The 16,124-nt window shown below is 36.5% G+C and overlaps 1 protein-coding gene across 1 annotated transcript in view; it reads left to right on the forward strand.

Moving 5' to 3' along the window:
* Positions 1 to 16,124, forward strand: part of TNKS (tankyrase) — a 163,907-nt gene that overhangs the window by 127,861 nt on the left and 19,922 nt on the right. The window contains exons 14-20 of the mRNA XM_079779169.1: positions 1,735 to 1,880; positions 4,580 to 4,745; positions 6,723 to 6,942; positions 7,229 to 7,338; positions 11,378 to 11,566; positions 13,672 to 13,909; positions 14,508 to 14,590. Coding sequence (XP_079635295.1) covers positions 1,735 to 1,880; positions 4,580 to 4,745; positions 6,723 to 6,942; positions 7,229 to 7,338; positions 11,378 to 11,566; positions 13,672 to 13,909; positions 14,508 to 14,590 — 1,152 coding nt within the window. The remainder of the gene's footprint in view (positions 1 to 1,734; positions 1,881 to 4,579; positions 4,746 to 6,722; positions 6,943 to 7,228; positions 7,339 to 11,377; positions 11,567 to 13,671; positions 13,910 to 14,507; positions 14,591 to 16,124) is intronic.

Below are 16,124 nucleotides of genomic sequence, written 5' to 3' on the forward strand. Positions count from 1 at the left end.
TTAGATATTAGAAGAAAAGCTATTTGCTGAGTAACGTATTTGACATTATATAAAGCAGCTAGAAAGGATGTGAAATTGCTTTGCCATTCAAAAATAAAGTAAAACAGACTAGAGAATAAAAAACTTCCAAATATTGAAAAGCAAGTATTTAATAAGCAGAATGGGGCTTTATTTTTGTAACCTGGTAAAATGAGTTGTGTTTCTTCATTTCCTCCCTCATTCCTATTTTGCCAGTATTCTCTGGGGAGAAAAAAAGTTAAATTAGAAAATAAGAACCAGAAGAGTAAGTGCTTCAGTCATGTAAGACACCACTAGTGTTTACTAGCAATTTTTGCAGCCTTTCTTTTTAGTTTATGTATTAATTTATTCGTTTCTATTTAATTGTATTTTTTTATTCTCTAATTTATGTGTTAATGTAGCCACAGACTCACTTGTCATGAAAAGATAAGATGTTTGACCTGGCCAGATGATAATGTTCTTCAGAAGTTAGAGTCGTACTTTCCCACAGAGTTGATGCGATTGTAGGCTCTCCCTAATACTGCTCAGGCTTGTTTCTGTCATGTAAAAATTGTACCGTCTGAAAAGTCCTGTTTTCACCCTACCAGTGTGAAAGCCCCTACTGAGTATATCAATAGAAACAGGTTCTTCATTTTTAGCCAGCCATGCACCAAAAAGATCAGGAGATTAATAATCAGGAAAACAGGGTCTGAGTCTTTACTACTCCTTGCCAACTCCATGAAAAAGGATTTCACTTAACCTCACTGAGCCTTGGTTTATTTATAAAATGGAGATAATGATCAACTTCACAGTTAGCAATTTACTGAAAGAATATGACATTTTTTACAAATTATAAATGATTGTTCCAGTATCATTGTAATTCATCTGTCACCACTGGTGATGCAGCCTGTCAGCCCTTACTTTGCTTCTACTGCTTGTAATCAAGGAGAGTGGAGTTGGTACTGAAATGGTAACATCCAAAAGGAGAAAAGGAGATAGAGGAGAGATTTGGAGGGCATAGCTGAAAGAGGTTGAAGTACAACCAAAAATTAGAATATGATTAGAATCAGTTTGACTTGTAGAGTTAGACCAACATCTCCCAAAGATCAAGTAAAGCACTCTGGACTGCATGGCTTTGTTGGTTATTATATTTTTGTTTTTGTTTTTTAAGAAAGGCCAATTGCAATATTGTCATTGGTAGTCATACCAGATTATTTTTTTCAAACTAAACTTTGTCACTTATTAATAAGCAAACTCTATATTGGATCAAAGGGCCAAGTGTGTGGCCCAAGGAGAATTAATACAGTTTTTCCAGAGCCTTTTTTCTCGCCCCATCAGAGGAGACAAGAACTCTGGGTAACTCTGCAGTCAAGTGGGGTTGCTCTTATTTGAGAGAAGAATGGCTAAGAGCATGCAAAAATGCTGTGACAAGCAGTCTTGGGGAGCAAAAGCCTTATAAAGATGAAAAAGTAAGGCATCAGTTGCCTTGCAAATGCTTGCTTTATTAAGGGTTTTTCCTTTTTATTAGAATTGTGTGAGTCAATTGCTCTGTAAATAGTAAGGATATTTCTAGACATAGTACTGATTTTTAAACATCACTTGTATTACCTAATCTTTGGAAATAATATTTATTAGAAAATTACAAGTTATCCAGATACCTGTAGTATTTTGGAGCAAAGTCCGTGACTAAATGTTAATGTTCTTCTTATGTTTGTCTGTGTGTATGTGCTATAAAAGCAACTTTGCAGCCCTCAAAATGTGAATTGCCGAGATTTAGAGGGCCGGCATTCTACACCCTTACATTTTGCGGCAGGCTATAATCGTGTGTCTGTTGTGGAGTACCTTCTACACCACGGTGCCGACGTCCATGCCAAAGACAAAGGGTATGTGTTAGAATCCAGCTGTTTGGGATTCATTCCTTTGAGACTTAAAAAAAAGTAGTTTAATATTTTTGAAGTCTTTGATTGTTTTCCCTTATTTAAAAAAAAGTAATGCATGTGTTTTAAAGTTTAAAAAATAAATTAAAACATAAAAATGTATAGTATAGAAAGTAAAAAATCACCTCTTAGAGATTAATTACAACATTAAAATTTTGTTGTAATCCTCCCAATTTTTTAATTGCATGTACTAGTGTGTATGCTGTTGTGGGGTTTGTGGTTCTTTCTAGCATAAATAACGTCATTCCAGACAGTTAGCTTTACAATTTGCTTTTTTCATCTAGTAGTATATCTTGAATATCTTTCCATATCAGTATTTAATAGTTTATCTCATCCTTTTAATGCCTGTATATAGTATGAATGTGTTGATATAGTTTATAATTTATTGTTTATCCCTTGTTTTGCCATAAAAATGTATAATCTCTTCCAAAAGAAGCCATCCATCCCAAAGTCATCAGTATTAAAATAGAAACATTTTAATTTTTACTAATTCACATCTATATTTTTATATTAGTTTTACTAAATTATTTCTGTTTATCTAGACAGAGTTGTGTGTGTTTTTTAAATATATTTTTATTGATTTTAGAGAGGGAGAGAGAGAGATAGAAACATCAGTGATGAGAGAGAATCATTGATCGGCTGACTCCTGCATGCCCCCCACTGGGGATTGATCCCACCACCCCTGGCATGTGCCCTTGACCGGAATAGAACCTGGGACCTTACAGTCCACAGGCTGACACTCTATCCACTGAGCCAAACCAGCTAGGGCTAGACAGAGTTTTTAAAGCAACCATGAAAGCTATTTAGAAATGCAAGAGGAAGTTTTAATTGAAATGAGCTTCTTCTGAGTTAATTTCACGTCATCTCAAAATATAAATAAGTAAGCACCTTTCTATACAATACTGTAGAATTAAACCGTACAACATAGATTTCAATTAACTGTTATGGGACACATCAGATGTAAGTATTCAGTAATACTATCACTAGCTCTTTCAAAATATTACAGTGTACTGGAGAACAACATCCTATCTAATAAAAGAGTAATATACAAATTGACTATCACTCCAACACAAGATGGCCAGCAGGGGAGGGCAGTTGGGAGGGACCAGGCCTGCAAGGGAGGGCAGTTAGGGGTGACCAGGCCGGCAGAGGAGGGAAGTTGGGGGCGACCGGGCCTGCAGGAAAGGGCAGTTGGGAGGGACCCAAGCCTGCAGGGGAGAGCAGTTGGGGGGGACCAGGCCTGCAGGGGAGGGCAGTTAGGGGTGACCAGGCCTGCAGGAGAGGGCAGTTAGGGGCAAAGAGGCTGGCAGGGGAGCAGTTAGGCATCAATCAGGCTGGCAGGGGAGTGGTTAAGGGGTGATCAGGCTGGCAGGCAGAAGTGGTTAGGGGCAATCAAGGAAGGCAGGCAGGCGAGCAGTTGGAAGCTAGCAGTCCTGGATTGTGAGAGGGATTTCCAACTGCCGGTTTAGGCCCGATCCTACCAGGACGGGTCCCTATCAGGACGGGCAGTCGGACATCCCTCGAGGGGTCCCAGATTGGAGAGGGTTCAGGCTGGGCTGAGGAACACACACCCCTGTGCACAAATTTCGTGCACCGGGCCTCTAGTTTGTTAATATTGCCCACTTTAGCAATTAGAATTTTGATCTCAAAACATTAAAAAAAAAAAAAAAAAAAAAAAAAGCATGATCTCTAAATAAAAAGGCACTTGTACCTAGTTTGTTCCACGTCTTAAATGCAACTTAAACTTACCCTTTTGATGCACCTTTTTTTATGGGAACATTTTTGGCCCCTTTAGACTATCAGCTGCCTTCTCATCAGAACTTAGAGTCATCTCAGAATAGTTTGCTCATAATGAGGCAGCTAGATTCTCTCATCTGACTGGAGTTTATGGTTCACACCATTATTTTCTTTAACAAATACTTAAGTTTCTGTCACTTAGATTTTGAGTTTTCATTGCTTGGCACCTAAATATTTAAACCGTTGCACAGAAAACAAAAAATAAAAACCACAACCTAAAGGTAGAATTTGCCTAAATAAATAACCTAAATTGCATTGTGCATTTTCTAAGATTGCAGTTATCGTTAGGAAAACCCAAATGGGAGAAAATTCGAGAGATGATAAACTTAATTATTGAGTAGTTATTCCTAAAAGCACTTTGTAGTGTTGCTTTATATTGCCAGGATGAAACCTAAATTAAAAGTATTGTTATGGAGGCCCTGGGAAGTTAGCTCAGTTGGTTAGAGCATCATCCCAATACCCAAGGTTCCCAGTTCCATCCCCAGTCAGGGCACATACAAGAATCAGCCTCTCCCTCCCTCTCTTTCTCTAAATCAATAAAATAAAAAGAAAGTATTGTGATGGAACCTTTTTCTGTGTGTGAATGTGTATTTCAAGGATAAGGATTGCTGAATTTATATCCTTCACCAAGAAACTATGGAAAGTCTTTATATTGAAAGGGACATTTTAAAAATTATTAATCCTCACTTGGAAATGGATGACTATATCTTCAAGACCAGAGTAGAATTTTCTAAGTGAGTCTTTAGTTATGGTCAATGCCATAGAAGAATTTCATTATTATTTTCATAAGTATCATTTTAACTCAAAAGGTTTATCATATGTCTTAAAAATAATTTTCTTCTGTTTAGTGGCCTGGTGCCCCTTCATAATGCTTGTTCATATGGACACTATGAGGTAGCTGAGCTTTTAGTAAGGCATGGGGCTTCTGTCAATGTGGCGGACTTATGGAAATTTACCCCTCTACATGAAGCAGCAGCTAAAGGAAAATATGAAATCTGCAAGCTCCTTTTAAAAGTATGTAATTTTAAAAATTATAAAGTATATAGTAATTATATTTATTTTTGGTTAGTATATAAAATTACACCAAGGTAAATTCTGTTATGTACAATAAGTGCTATAGAGACGCTTCCACTTTCCTTTTTGGGGGATGTTTAAGTGTGGTATCACGATACTTGCATAGCTTTGAGTAGTGTCTGAAGTGCCTTCGAACTGATGTGATTAAGTTCAGATAATTACAGCTCATCAAGGTAGGTTTTGGAAAGAGTTGAATTAGTTTGCATTGCTTATCTAAGTCTTATAGTATTAATATCAGAAAACATTTGTACAAGGAAAAACAAGTTTTTTTATCAAGTTTGATTTTTTTTACTGGCTATTTTATTATTGTTAACAAACTCATTCCTCATTATTAAACACTAGAGGCCCAGTGCATGATTTAATCATGCACCTGGTGCACCAGCGGGCTGTCCGCCGGTGCCCCAGGCCTTCCGAAAGCCTCCGGCGCTGCGGAGGCTTTCGAAAGGCCTTGCGCCGGAGCAGACAGGCGGCCAGGTCCCCCGCTTTGGCCTTTGATCGCGGGGGACCTGTCCGGCTGGCTGTCCGCAGGCGCCCCAGGCCTTCCGAAAGCCTCCGGCGCCGCGGAGGCTTTCGAAAGGCCTTGCGCCGGAGCAGACAGGCGGCCAGGTCCCCCGCTTTGGCCTTTGATCGCGGGGGACCTGTCCGGCTGGCTGTCCGCAGGCGCCCCAGGCCTTCCGAAAGCCTCCGGCAGCCATGGTACAGACGCTGAGCTCGCGGCGCCAGAGGCGCCGCGAGCTCAGCGTCCTTCTGGCCCAATCAGCTACCCCGGCCACCCTGAGTCCCGCCCCCTGCGCCTCCTGCTGGCCCAATCGTGGGCGTAGCGGAGTGATGGTAATTTACATATTACCATTTTATTATGTAGGATTATTTAACTATATATCTTATAAAAACTTTATATTTTAAAATCAGATTTTAATTAAAATGTAAGATAATCTAAACAAATTTATTTATAGAAGTTTTTGATATATACATGAAATAGTAGAACTAGTAATTATGTGAAACTAAACAATTTTGTGTTCTTTTTAAAGGATGTGAAAAATGACCAGACATGTAGTTTTCTCTCTCTCTCTCTCTCTCTCTCTCTCTCTCTCTCTCTCTCTCTCCCTCTCTCTCTCTTTTTTATTTAACTAGAGAAAAACTTGTCCTGTGTTAAATATAAATAAAATTCTTCTTCCACCATTCTTATGGCATCAAATATATTATTATGAGTATTGAGAATAACACTGTATTTGATGCGCATTTCTATTATCACTTGTTAGTAAGTCACTGTGAATTCATTGTCTATCTTGTATCTTTCAAATTTCTCCAATGGGCCAGTAGCAGACTGTCATAATAAAGATTCTTGACTTTTATTTACTTTATTTCATAGTATATATGATTAAACTCTTAAGAGCAAATTAATTGTTAATACATTTATACCTAATTTCATGATAGGTGTTAAGGCTTACAATAAAAATATTTTAAAATTACCAAACTTCCTTCTGCATTTAGAATTAAGTACTTTTTCTACCTGTGTGTCTTCCTCTTTTTACTTCTTTTTCATGATATTCACTGAATATCTTTATGTAATTGAAATCTGATCAAAACTAACATCCAGACTATTCTTAAAAGAAAATGGTGTTTCTAAAGACAGTTTGGAGTCTGTGAAAGTATATTGAATGAAAAGTAAAAGATACTTAGTATTTCGCCATTTCACCATCCTTAGACTTAGGGCTTTGGTTGAGTCTTAGTTAGAAAGTTGATCCAGTATACTGCTAAGTAGGGAATTTGAAAAATAAAACAGGATACTTCCTCTGTTGTTAAAAATGCATGAAGAATAGATAACTTTCCTTGGATGAGTGAAGGTGAAGTTAAATAAATAAACAAACCTGAAGAAAGATACTACAGAAAGTACAAACCCATTTTTTTTCTTTGTAGCATGGAGCAGATCCAACTAAGAAGAACAGAGATGGAAATACACCTTTAGATTTGGTTAAAGAAGGAGACACAGATATTCAGGACTTACTGAGAGGAGATGCTGCCTTGTTGGATGCTGCCAAGAAGGGCTGCCTGGCAAGAGTGCAAAAACTCTGCACCCCAGAGAATATCAACTGCAGAGACACCCAGGGTAGAAACTCAACCCCTCTGCACCTGGCAGGTAAGCATTATGAGCATGCCTAAGCCTCCTTGTCCCTTCTTCGGTACCTAATACAGATTACTGGGAGATGAAAGGAATGTTGAGCATAAAGAGTACTACTTAGTAAATGCTTTTGATTGGCATAATTTTATATAATTTTTTACTGTAAAGTCTCTTAATTATGTAATAATAGTATTAGCTTTTAAAGCAAAAAGTATTACAACTTTTAACATTTTTCCGATCCTTATTATTTATATGCATTTTTTTTCCTTTAAACTGACATGTTTGCCTTTTTTTACTCTAATAGCCGGCTACAATAACCTGGAAGTAGCAGAATATCTTCTAGAGCATGGAGCAGATGTTAATGCCCAAGACAAAGGTGGCTTAATTCCTCTTCATAATGCAGCATCCTATGGGGTGAGCATGCTAAAGTTCAAGTCTAGAAAACTTTACTGACATTTACTGTTTTGTTAAATGTATACTATGTATGAAATAAGTAGATAATTTAGCACAATTATAATTTTCTATTCAGAATGTTTCTAGCCTTCCCAATTAAGCTCAACTCTCTTTTTGGCCAAGGACCACACTTTTTATAGTACAACTAGAGGCCCAATGCACGAAATTTGTGCAAGGGCCTTGATCCCAGCCCCCGCCCATTGCGGCCCATTGCGGCTTTGTCCGGAATGAAGGATGTCCGGTCTAATTAGCATATTACGTTTTTATTATTATAGAAGATCATAGGTGTATAATGGCTGCTCAGTTAATACTTATTGATACAAATAATACTCTACCACAAGTAGATTTTAGAAATTATAAAAACCAGGAATCCTTTGTAGGTATGGAAATTGTGGTTGCTTATGTTTATCATCCACATTTTTAAAATAACCAAGTAAATGGTTGAGCTATTGGTATATATAGTTTCGTAGAATTTGAATTGACTAGCTAAAAGCCCACAGTGAAAGTCCAGCCATGCTCTCAAAGCACTGTAACTAATCATCAGCCAAAAGAGGAAGAGGAATGTATTGGCTGCCTTGGTGCCATATGTTGGAACTGACTGCCTGGAGTCACTATGGGCCACTTCAGGCCCAGTGAATCACACGGGAAGAGCATGAACGCTGCTGTGCGTGTCTGCTCATCCACTTAGTCCATATTGGGTCATAAAACTCACAGATGCCAGATTGTGTGTACCAGGGGTTCTCACAGTTGGGATCACTACTGATGAGGACAGTTTCCAGGTTTGCCAACGCCTGACAAACTATAAATAAAAACTAGTCACCGTGATTTCCCTATTCTCTTACTCTCTTCTTCCTTGCCCTTCAGAATGAGAATATCCTGATCCCCTCATGCCCCCTGAAAAAACCAAGCATGTTTCTCTTCTCCCTGCTTCCCACCTTTCTTAAGTTAAATTAGGGCCCTTTTTTCATTGTATTTGTCATTTAAAACATTTTAAAGCTGGATTCTGAAACCATATTAAATGGACTGTTTCTCCTAGAAACATTCTAGGAGTTCAGTTCCTTTTCTAGGCCTGCCAGTTCAGTACTTTGTTCTTATCTGTTGTATAGAAGTGACCTGTAGCTTATTTATAGCATTGGTCAGCCTTAAATTTCAGTTTCTATTTTTGCCTCAGTGGTGTAGATATTTAAAAAACTTAATATTGTGTTTTTAGTGTACGTAGGTAGTAAAATTTTTATTTATCACTCTTTCAGACGTTTGTCAGCAAATTTTAAAAACTTGTAACTGGTTTTCCCAAGCATAAACTATAAATTTAAAGGAAATTTAATAATACACACCATATATGTAATGCATTTTATACACATACACATAATTTTCCTTGGACTACCTAATTTTGGAAGCCTGTGAAAATTAGTCTACCAAATTGTATTATTCTTTCAATAATCATGGGAGTAAAGTAAAATTAATATCAGAAATACAATTTAAGTTGTAACCTTACTGTAAAGAAGCTTGAAATTATCCCATGCTTTTGGGTTAACTAAACAAAATAACTAACATGTATCCTTCTAATAAGGGAGATAAATGACTAGGTTTTGTTCTGTTTTAAGTGATTTTGACATAGAACTATAGATGGTGCCTATTTTTATCTTTGTGTTAAGATTAGCTTTATAATGATGATATCATTCAAAATCCCGAAAATATCACAAAACATCCTATTCTCAGTAATTCTCCCCTGATTATGCTTTTTTTTTTGGGGGGGGGGGGGATCTTTATATTGTCAAAGTAAATATGGGAGCTTTATTAGAAATTGTCTGATTTGTATTTTCTAATAAGTTTCCTCCTCTTTGTTTTCTCAAATTACCTTTCTTAAAATCAATAAGTATTTGTATTACCGTATTTTCTGGCGTATAAGACGACTGGGAGTATAAAAGATTTTCCTGGGTTAAAAAGTCGTCTTATATGCCAGAAAATATGGTGTGTGTGTGTGTATATATAATATTTTTTTTTTTAAAGCTTTAATGGTACCTCAGGAAAAAACGAAAATGCCTTTTCTTTTTGAAATGGGTATCTTTAAGAGAGCCAAAATTGTCTTTAGGAAAAAACATGCCCTAAATCCCATCTTGGGATATTTGTCTTCCCCTTCACCATCTCTTCCCATTCTCATGAAATTCAGTTCAGATAACTCAATATATTGAAGTTGAGCAATAGCATGAGTTAGAAATTTATTCTCAACAGATAATGTTCTTCTGAGTTAATTATCAAAAGTAATCAAGTTAGCCTGGATGTTGTGGCTAGCAGTTGAGCGTCAACCCAGGAAACAAGAGGTTACCAGTTCAATTCCCCGTCAAGGCACATGCCCAGGTTGTGGGCTCAGGCCCCAGTGAGGGGTGTGCAGGAGGCAGCTAATTGATGATGTTCTCTCTCATCAATGTTTCTCTCTATATATCCCTCTTCCTTCCTCTCTCTCTAAAAATCAATAAAAACATATATATATTTTTAAAGTAATCAAGTTATTCCAGGAAATGTATCCATAAAGAACACCAATGTGCCAGTTGCACAAAGATTATAGAATATTGGTGTTGCAAAGGGTTTCAGAAGTACTTTAGTGGTAACCAAGCTCGCGTCCTTAAATGTGTATATAAGAATAAAGTTAATTTTTAATATTGTCAAAAGCCTAATCATTGCATCAGTATCACCTTTGCATAATCCATTGTCTTAAGCTTGTTTTATAAGGACTTTCTAAAGAAGCTGAAACCTTTGGTATTATTTGAGAGAGCCTACTCTCCTGAAACTTTCCCCTACATTGTTTTTCATAGTCCTGCCTCTTTTCAGTTCTACTGTTCTTATTGTCCCTTTTGTTTTCCACTCTCCTTTCCCAAAATATTGTTGTTCTTAAGGCTTTATCCCCCTTGTGATTATCTTTCTGTTTCCTTTTCTTAATGAGCTCATGTAGCTATAGCTTTCAACTCAATATTCCAATTTGTCATTCCCCTGGAATTCCTACCTCCAGTGCCGAGCACTTAGTAGGTGTTCAATAAATGTTTGGTTGATGGGGGAGTGGGTAAGTGAATGAATAACTGATGCCTTCTTATCTGTGCTCCAACCTTTTGTGTCTGACCATTTACAGAACATCATGGCTTTGATATTTTACCTCAAAAACTTTGACATGCCAAGTGAACCTTACTATTCTTACAGTTTCACTAGAGGCCTGATGCACGAAATTTGTGCAAGGGGCTCAGCCCTCGCAGCCGCGTCTTCGTCCAGAAGGTCATCCGGAAGGACTCCCGGAAGGTCGTTGGGCTGTCCGGTCTAATTAGCAAATTACTCTTTTATTATTATAGATTCCTACTTAAACTTTTCCTACAAAGGACTTTTCTTCTTTCCTTCCTCTGTAGTTAATTTGTCTTTCTAAAAGCCAATATTTTTTCCCCTTCAAAATTTCTCAGATTTAGCTCTTCTTTTTCCTTCTCCAACCAGCACAGTCCACAGTTCAGGATCTCATCATCTCATGCCCAGGTTATTAGTTAATTTGTCTGCTGCTGACATTTTCTTCACCTCCCACCCTTCATGTTATTTTGGATATGACAGACTAGGTTTTGTAAAATATGGTTTTGTTGTGTTGTGTTACTTTCCCAAAGGCTAAGAAGCTTTGAGATGAGTATTTTAACAAATAGACCAGATTACACTAGTAATGGGTCAGAAGAGAAATGTTTGTTTTTAAGATAGGCCTGAATATGTTAGAAAGCTAAATAAATTTGTTAAATTTTCCCATGAAGAATTAGGACTACAGGATAAAATAATAATTGTGGAACTGATATCCTGGAGAAGGCAAGGAAGGATGTAGTCCAGAATACAGGGAGGGGGGTAGGGTAAATACTCCTTTTATAAAATAAACGTCTTCATAGAGATCTAGAGGGAATGAAATGTGAAAAAAGGAAGTGTATGTGATGGCGCTTTACCAGGTAATCCTTCTTAACTCTTCACATCTTTTTCTTTTCTTCAGCATGTGGACATAGCAGCATTATTGATAAAATACAACACATGTGTAAATGCAACAGATAAGTGGGCTTTTACTCCTCTTCATGAAGCAGCCCAAAAAGGAAGGACCCAGTTATGTGCCCTCCTCCTAGCGCATGGAGCAGATCCAACTATGAAGAACCAAGAAGGTCAGACACCCTTAGATCTGGCAACAGTAAGTCCTCATTTCAAAATCCTCACACTTGCTTTTTATACTTTCAGAGATGACATTACATTGCAGGGCCTAGCAGGGCCTTTGTATTGAAATGCATATTTCACTTAGAATAAGAACAGACTTCCTTCCTTCTGAAATTTTTTTAATTTGCTTTTTTTTTAATATACCCGTATTTCCGGTGTATAAGACGACCTTTTAACCCAGGAAAATCTTCTCAAAAGTCGGGGGTCTTATACGCCAGAAAATACAGTACTTTAAAACTCTGTTAAGAAAAACTAAGTAGTGTAAGCTAATGTAATTCTTTTTGCCATGTTTATCTTGGAGGGAAAAGATGAATCATAGAAAAATACATATTTTGAGTGTATTCTCAAAGAATTACACTCACAAAAGTATCTTATGCCTTTTACATTAGGTGTATTACTCTAGAGCAATGGTCGGCAAACTGCGGCTCGAGAGCCACATGCGGCTCTTTGGCCGCTTGAGTGTGGCTCTTCCACAAAATACCACGGCCTGGGCGAGTCTATTTTGAAGAAGTGGCGTTAGAAGAAGTTTAAGTTTAAAAAATTTGGCTCTCAAAAGAAATTTCAATCGTTGTACTGTTGATACTGGGCTCTGTTGACTAATGAGTTTGCTGACCACTGCTCTAGAGCAACTGTTATTCATGATAATTTACCTGAGGCTTTGGGATAGTTAAAAAAATTTACTTCTGGGCAATATATTTTTCTTCTGAAGATGAAAAAATAAACTGATATACTATAGAAACATTTTTAAAACTAAGAATTAAGTTTTTGTGGTTAAATATTATTTAACTACAAAGTTAAAACACGCATTATCTTCCTGAACTTTCTGAAAATCAGGGAGTTAATAATGGTCACAATAACTAACCATATTTTTAAGCCAGAAATACATTTCCAAGCCACATTCTGTTTCATGTATCTATTGCTAAGTAACAAATGATTTTAAAACACTTAGTAGCTTAACCAAAATTGAGTGAGTGGCTTAATACAGTGATTCTGTGGGTTGACTGGGTTCAGCGAGGTAGTTCTGCTGTCTGTGCACTTACCTTACCTGGACCTCAGCTGAAGCTGCAGTGTCCAGGATGGCCTTTCATCCTACAGGGCCTCTCTGCGTGGTATGCATCACTCAGAAGTCTAGCCCAAACTTCTTTATAGCATGGAGGATGGCTTCTAAGGAAGGAAAAGTAGAAGCTGTCAGTCCCTTTAAATCCTGGCTCAGAGCCTCAGACCATCACTTCCTCTGCATTCTATTGGTCACAGCAATTGATGGGCAAGCCAGATTCTAGAGAAGGGAAACAGACAGCACACAGAGGAGGGATGAATGGCTGGCTGTCTTTGGGAGCTGTCTGGCACATCCTCTGACACCAGTTATGGCAAACAAACTATAAAGTTCATGAATAGCTAGCCAAATTAAAGTGTTGTTCCTCCAAAATTTCAGCAGATTTTAATTGTACATTAAATCGTGTGCACTAAATAGCTGAACAAAAACTATTGTAGTTGCTTACGTATAAACAAAATTCAGTAAATAAATATGGAAACTAATTCTAAAGCAAAGATTTAAAATCAACACTCTAAAATGTGCTTTTTTAAATGAAAGATGAAATATTTTTAACTCTTCACATCTTTATTAACTTGCATATCCTTTAAATACACATGTAATCTGAACAATTGTGTGTACACTTTTCACTTAATGTTAAAAGTGTTTTCAGGAGTCAACATAGTTCACATTCGTAGATTTTTTTTCGCATAGTTAACTCTTTTTTTTTGTAGTCTGGCCAGAACACTTACTCTACTCTCAGCAAATTTCAAGTATATAATAGTGTTCTTAACTATAGTCTTCAAACTGTACATTCAGTGCTCAAAAAATGAAATACTTCTTTAATTAATAGTTTCTCCAGTTCTACCTACTGAAACTACTATAGTCTTCGGAGCTGTGAATGAGGGAAGGGAAGAGGAAGAAATGACTAAAAACAAATAGGAGATAATGAGGCATTTACTGGAGAAAAAATTCACCATGTACTTGGTCTTTAGTGAAAAGCTTACCACTTTAAAATGTGGTATTTTTGTGTTTTTTTGTATCACTTTTAGGCTGACGATATCAGAGCTTTGCTGATAGATGCCATGCCCCCAGAGGCCTTACCTACCTGTTTTAAACCTCAGGCTACCGTAGTGAGTGCCTCTCTCATCTCACCAGCATCCACGCCCTCCTGCCTGTCCGCTGCCAGCAGCATAGATAACCTCACTGTCCCTTTAGCAGAATTGGCAGTAGGAGGGGCGTCCAACACAGGGGATGGTGCAGCGGGCACAGAAAGGAAGGAAGGAGAAGGTGAGTATGCCCTGGGAATACTTATTTGGTTCTTGTCTTTTATTTGTTTTATTTAACAGATTCCCTTTTTTTCTATTGGTAATCATTGAACACCTCACTTACAGATATCTTAACTCTCTGTAGGTTTTCATATATACAGCAGCTTATGAGAAATATGTCTTCATAGAATGAATGTTTTAGCATCTACATTGTTCTTACTTGTGTATATCTCAGTACATCAATTTCCAACCATAGTATTACTGAGTCTTATTACTGAAATATATCAGGAAAAACAGATTTTTTAAGGAATGAAAACTAAAATGGTAGCTGATAAATTTAGAATTTTATATCTACAGTTGAATATTACACTAAAAGCATTATGTTATGCACTATAATATTAAAATTAATATAAATTCTACTGATTAGATAAAGATAAACTGCTTTTACTTCTCAACCAAATTCAGAAATAACTTGAAGTATCTGAATGAAATTTAGGATTATTTTATGCTATGTAAAGTCATCTGCACAGCCACCAGTGTCAGAGAGCCGTGGCTTTAAAAAATACTGGAACTTCCTTTAGATTGATAAACTTTTTTCCAAAACTTTCTGTCTGTTTTAGTTGCGGGTCTTGACATGAATATCAGCCAATTTCTAAAAAGCCTTGGTCTTGAACACCTTCGGGACATCTTTGAAACAGAACAGGTAAGCTCTCTTGAGTCTTTTAATATTAAGAGTTATTTTTCACTCCTTTTTAAATTTTAATTTTTATTTTTTTGCTTCTAAACTGCTGTTTTTATACCCACAAATTTCTAAAGAAGCCAGGAGAAATCCAGTATTTTATATCTCTCCCCAAAATAGTCTAACAGATTATGGGAGTCTTTCATTGTTATTTGTCACTTCTATATAAGCAGTTTGGTTTAATATGTTTGATTACATGTCAAAACTTAGACCATGAAACCACCTCAAAAGAATTTTTTAAAAATCATTATTTTCTTTCCAAAAATTGTTGGCACTTATTCATCTCATTATTGATGGGTTATTGTGAGGAATAAATGAGGTAATTATTTTATGATTGGAGCTATATAATGGACAAATACTATAATTTGCTGACCTGGTTTCTGCTTCTTCCAGATATGTACTATACGTGTTAATTCAGAAAAGCTTAAGCATTGTATGAATTAAAGCTAGCACATAGATATTAAATCCTGTTTTTACATCGATCCTTATTTGAACTGAAGTTTAGAATATTTAGAAGGAAAACAGTGGGATGTCAATAATGAAAACCTTGGGCATAGTTCCAAATTATGTTAAAATCCCATCTAGTTAAACATATAAAGGTTCCTACTATATAATGAACTGTTTGTCTCAAAGATGTATATTTTAGAACTGTTGCTTTTTAAAGGCTGCTGAAAACTTCCTTTGGGTGATTGGAAGTGAATTGCCCATTTTGTGCAGTGGAGCAATTATTTTTTAAATGGCCATTTAGGAGCAATATAGCAAATCATTTCCAAAGACTGAGTGATGAATGCTTGTTGTACTGAGAAGATCAGACTCATTATATAATATTTCATTCTAACAATAAATATCAGAAGAGCTCCAGGCCTAATTTGTCAGTCTTTTAAATGTTATGTACAAGTTGTAAAGGTAGAGAAGCTATGGATAGATAAAAAGTATCTCATTTGAGTTCAAAAAGGAGTATCTGTAAAAAGATTTCTCAGTTTTCCAAGGAAAGACAAAATCAAAGGCTAATCTTGTGAAGTAGTATTTGGATGGTCACAGAACCAGTTTCTTCTTAGCTGGAAAATTGCATGTTCAGTCCTCAAGAAATGTGGTCAGCCATGATTTCACCCTGTACATTCAGAACACTGCCACTCGATGGCGGTAGAGTCCGTCACAGTTACTTTTAGTCAACCAAAGAATTAGGTAATTTTGAATCGTCTGCATTTATAAGGATTAATAACCAAAAATTAACAATAACTGTCTTATACAAAAATAGAATGTATGTTAGGCTTCAGGAATTGTTAAATCTGAGAATTTATAAGAGAACTTAAAATCCATCAACTCTCATCTTCAAATTGGAATTCTTTACATAGCTTCTATATAAAATGATCTATAATCTAAATATTTATGATATAAATTTCACTACTTTGTAAGGCAGCCTTTTTGTGCTTGAATATTTCTTAGCTCTGGGAATTCCTCCTTACTTTTATATAAGTCCTAATTACCTAATATGCTT

The sequence above is a fragment of the Cnephaeus nilssonii genome (assembly GCF_951640355.1).
Source record: "Cnephaeus nilssonii genome assembly, chromosome: 8".
In the NCBI taxonomy this organism is placed as follows: domain Eukaryota; kingdom Metazoa; phylum Chordata; class Mammalia; order Chiroptera; family Vespertilionidae; genus Cnephaeus; species Cnephaeus nilssonii.